Raw genomic sequence first — 4,852 nt, forward strand, 5'->3', positions numbered from 1 at the left:
CCCTCTGGAAAGGACACCATGAGCACAGAAAGCATGATCCGGGATGTGGAACTGGCAGAGGAGACTCTGCCCAAGAAGGAAGGGGGCCCCCAGGGCTCCAGAAAGTGCTGGTGCCTCAGTCTCTTGTCCTTCATCCTCATCTTAGGAGCTACCACACTCTTCTGCTTGCTGCATTTCAAAGTGATCGGCCCTCAAGGAGAAGAGGTAAGTGTCTTCGCACTTTGTTATTTTCTCACCCAGAGAGAAATGGAAGAAAGAGGGTAGGAGATGAGTTGGAGGAAGAGCTGTGCTGATGAGGAGGAAACTATGCAGAGAGATGATGGAGACAGAAAGATGGGCAGAGAGAAGAGCAAAGAAACCAGAAAGGATGAAGAAATAAAGTGTTAGGTTCACTTCATCTTTATTGAATGAAAAAGCAGCTGTACATCTATTAAAAAAGATGCATAGAGAATGTGGATGTGGGCAGAGGGGGAAATGAGTAAAATGAATAAAGATGTTGAAAGGAACAAGATGCAGATGTCAAAGAGAGATAAGGAAAAGGGTGAGAAGACAGAACAATGGTTATGAGAGGGTGCCTGGCTCAAGGAAGGTCTCAATGAAAAGAGTTATTAAACAGATGGATGGGTGAATACCTAAATGAATGAGAGAGAAAGCCAGACACATGGGGCAGACTAGATTAGCAGCCTGGCTATTTGTCCTATACATATATTTTGCTCTGATGCTAATCCTCCTCCTTCTTCTTCCCCACAGTTCCAGGATGGCTTCCCGCTAATTAACCCTCTGGCCCAGACCCTCAGTAAGTAGCTGCTGGATTTGGTGGCTGTGGAGTTTGTCCTCAATGGAAACCAGTGGGATTTAGAAAACTAAACATCAGAGTGGGATAATTTCTGGAAATCTTGAGGATCTCACCTTTTTCTTTCCACTTTCCTCCTCAGGATCTTCTCATTTTCCAAGCGACAAGCCTGTAGCCCATGTTGTAGGTAAGTGTTCTGAGATACTTCTGGTGGGGTGAAAATGCAGATAGGGTGGGGAGGAATAGAATTTGGGGGTTGAACCCAAGCTTAGAGTAGGCTGAGCTGCAAGACAGCATGAGAAGAACTACTAGGTTCAAGGGGAGAGTGAAGGATCAGCACCAGACTTGGGGAGACACTCAGAGCTTCTCATCCAGATGGGATGTGGGAAGACAAGCAGAAGGACAGGCACCGGATGTAGGGAGTGAGCAGAACTTGAGGGCCAGGATGTGGAGCGTGGAACTGACATGGCCACACTGACTCAACCCTCCCTCCCTGTCTTCCTTCCTTTCTCCAGCACGCCACATTGAAGGGCAACTACGGTGGCAGAAGGCATCAGCCAATTCACTCATGGACAATGGCATGGAGTTGATAGACAACCAGCTGGTGGTGCCTTCCAACGGGCTGTACCTTATCTACTCCCAGGTCCTCTTCCAGGGTCGAAACTGCCCTCCCAGGCAGGTGATCCTCACCCACAGCATTAAGCGCCTGACTGCCTCCTACAAGGAAAAGACGGAACTCCTCTCCGCCACTAAGAGCCCCTGTGCCAAGGAAACCTCAGAGGAGGCAAATTCTAGGCCCTGGTATGAGCCCATCTATTTGGGAGGAGTTTTCCACCTGCAGAAGGGAGACCGGATCAGTGCAGAGGCCAATCTGCCCGAATACCTAAACCTGGCCAAGCCCCACCAGGTCTACTTTGGGATCGTCGCCCTGTGAGAGGGGCAACATGTCCCTCCTAGCCTATCATCCCTCCTGTAGGCTTCCTCATCTCTTTCTAGCTTAGAAGGGGAATAAGAGCTCAGGGTCACACCTCACACTTAACATTTTAACACTTAAGAACCTGGGCCATTGGGATATATGGTTTAGAGATTGAGACACCGCCAAGATTTCAAACTGGAACTTTCAGAGCTCACCAGAGGTTGCACCTGGGACACTTGGAATGCCAAATCCAATGAACCTCTAGTTCTGGTCCTAACACTTCAGAACATCCCCCGTGAAGATTCATCTAGAAGCTAACAACAGGAGTGGATCTCGGGCTCACCTTCAATGTCTCCCTTCTCTTCCCTGAGCCCAAGAGAGAATACTGTTCCTCCCCATGGGGCTCACTCCCTCTATTTATGTTTGCACTTGTAATTATTTATTTATTTATTATTTATTTATTTACTAAAGGATATATATTTATTCAGGAGGTCAGGGTGTCCTGAGAGATCCTACATTGGGGCTGGCCTGGCTCAGACATGTTTTCTGTGAAAACGGAAGCTGTTCCCAGCTGGCCTCATGGCCTCACTGCCTCCTTTGCAAGTGTTTTGATTTATCTGATCAAGTTGTCTACATTAATGCTGATGTGGTGACTAACTGTCGCTACATCGCTGAAACTCTGCTCCCCAAGGGAGTTGTGTCTGTAATCGCCCTACTGGTCAGTGGCGAGAAATAAAGGATGCTAGAAAAGAAACGTGGCCTTTGTCTTGCATCAGCCTCTTGCATTTGTCTGCATCCTTCTCACTTTAGGGTGGGAGGCAGCTTCCTGAAGTCCTTTCTCCCCAAGAGTCAATGTCCTGATCCTCACTCCTTGCACCACCAAGGCTCAGGAGACCCCCCCCCAAAAAAAAAAAAAACAAAGATCTGCCCCTCCCCCCAGAACTGCAGTGTGAACCTAATTACTTCTCCCTCAGGGACGGGAATTTCCGAGTCTGGGAATTCCAATTCCAGCCGGGGAAGTCCTGCAGCTCAGGTGCTCAGGTGAGATTTCCGGCTCTTGTGGCCAGAGAGAGCAGGGAGGGGCCACATTCCTGGGCACCTGAATCACTGCCAAGGGACTTCCAAACATTTGGGTATTTGTGCACCAAATTGCTGGCTCCAAGCCCCCAACGAGTCCTAACTCTGAGACTGAGACAATCATGGATGGGAGGGCGAATGGGACTAGAATAGAATCAAAGCACTCAGCACACAAACACTCAGGGACTTCCTGGCTTTCCAGCTTTATCCAATCCAGCCAATCTCTCCCCCTCCTTCTCTCTGTGGTGGAATAGAGGAAACAAAGAAAATACAGGGTGCTGGAGAAAGAGCACAGCAGGAAGGGTGTTTGCCTTGCATGCAGCCAACCAGGGTTTGATCCCTGGAACCTCATGTGTTCCCCACCCCACCCCAGTCAACCAGGAGTAATTTCTGAGTACAGAGCCAGGAGTAACCCCTGAACACCACTAAAACATTATTATTTACTAATGGGTATATATTTATTCAGGAGGTCTGGGGGTCCTGAGAGATCCTACGTTGGGGTTGTTTTAGTGACCCAAAATAAAAAAAATAAATAAAAGACCAGAGAAATAGCTGAAGTGGTTGTGCATTCAGTGGTATGCACATTCAGACGTTCACAACCCTGTGTCTGATCCTCAGTCTGATCCATATCTCACACACACACACACACACACACACACACACACACAATGAAGTAGCACTGGGTGTGGCCCCCTCTGAGCATCACTGACCTCTGAGTATAATTGAAGTAGCCTTGTTGGCCTTCAAACATCTCACTACTGGGCCCAACACTGAACCATTAGACCTGCATTGCCTGATGAGGATAAGGAGTGACCCCAGGGTCCCTCAACACTGCTGGTTGTGAACTCCTCTAACATTAAAAAACTAGGGATCGGGGGACCAAAGAGATAATACAGCTATAGGGCTTTGGCCTTGCACACAGCCGACCCAGGATGGATGATGGTTAGAATCCCGGATCCCATATGGTCCCTGAGCCTGCCAGGAGCAATTTCTGAGTGCAGAACCAGGAGTAACCCCTGAGCACCATCGGATGTGACCCAAAAATCAAACCAAAATAAAACAAAACTAGGGATCAGACTAATAGCACAGTGGGTAGGGCATTTGCCTAGCACACAGCCAACCTACATTCCATCTCTGACATCCCATATGGTCCTCTTAGCCTGCCAAGAGTGATCTTGATCTGAGCATAGAGCCAGGAGTAACCCTTGAGCACTTCTCAATGTGACCAACACCCCCAAAAACTAGTGGGTAGGGGGCTGAAGTGATAGTACTGCTGGTAGGGCACTTAGCTTGTCATGGCTGATCAGAGTTTGATTCCTAGTGCCCCATATGGAACCCTGAGCCCAATCATGAGTAATTCCTGAGTGCAGAGCTAGAAGTAATCCCTGAACATCACTGTGTATCATCCATACCCCTCTCCCCCAAATAAGGGGGCTGGAAAGAAACTCATAGGACTAGAATAGATGCTTTGCAGAAGCTCGAAATCAATCCTGTACTGTAGTCTCCCCAAGCACTGTCAGGAGACCCCACAGACCCCACAGACATGACACCAAAATAACAACAAAACCTAAAAACAATAAACTAGGTGACCTCTATAAAAATGTTCAAACTGGAGGGCCGTAGTGATAGCACAATGGTAGGGCATTTGCCTTGCACACAGTCGACCTGGGGCAGACCCAGGTTCGATCCCCTGTTTTCCATGTTGTCCCACAAGCCTGCCAGGAGTGGTTTCTGAGTGCAGAGCCAGTAGTAACTCCTGAGCACTGCTGGATGTGGCCCAAAAAAAGAAAACAAGGAAGAAAGGAAGGAAGGAAGGAAGGAAGGAAGAAAGAAAGAAAGAAAGAAAGAAAGAAAGAAAGAAAGAAAGAAAGAAAGAAAGAAAGAAAGAAAGAAAGAAAGAAAGAAAGAAAGAAAGAAAGAAAGAAAGAAAGAAAGAGGAAGGAAGGAAGGAAGGAAGGAAGGAAGGAAGGAAGGAAGGAAGAAAGAAAGAAAGAAAGAAAGAAAGAAAGAAAGAAAGAAAGAAAGAAAGAAAGAAAGAAAGAAAGAAAGGAAGGAAGGAAGAAAGA

General features: G+C 47.5%; 1 protein-coding gene across 1 annotated transcript; it reads left to right on the forward strand.

Moving 5' to 3' along the window:
- The first annotated feature begins 18 nt into the window (after positions 1–18).
- Positions 19–1,804, forward strand: TNF (tumor necrosis factor). Its single transcript, XM_049765176.1, has 4 exons — positions 19–204; positions 751–796; positions 936–980; positions 1,309–1,804. The coding sequence occupies exons 1-4, from the start codon at positions 19–21 to the stop codon at positions 1,725–1,727; spliced, it is 696 nt and encodes a 231-aa protein (XP_049621133.1). The 3' UTR covers positions 1,728–1,804.
- The last annotated feature ends 3,048 nt before the right edge of the window (positions 1,805–4,852 follow it).

This window comes from Suncus etruscus, chromosome 18, assembly GCF_024139225.1.
Source record: "Suncus etruscus isolate mSunEtr1 chromosome 18, mSunEtr1.pri.cur, whole genome shotgun sequence".
Classification (NCBI taxonomy): domain Eukaryota; kingdom Metazoa; phylum Chordata; class Mammalia; order Eulipotyphla; family Soricidae; genus Suncus; species Suncus etruscus.

Excerpts from the sequence above, each read along its gene's own strand:
- TNF (XM_049765176.1), top strand. The coding sequence starts at position 19 with ATGAGCACAGAAAGCATGATCCGGGATGTGGAACTGGCAGAGGAGACT. Across the intron at positions 797-935 it reads CCCTCTGGCCCAGACCCTCA|GATCTTCTCATTTTCCAAGC; the intron begins GTAAGTAGCTGC and ends TTTCCTCCTCAG. Across the intron at positions 981-1,308 it reads GCCTGTAGCCCATGTTGTAG|CACGCCACATTGAAGGGCAA; the intron begins GTAAGTGTTCTG and ends TCCTTTCTCCAG.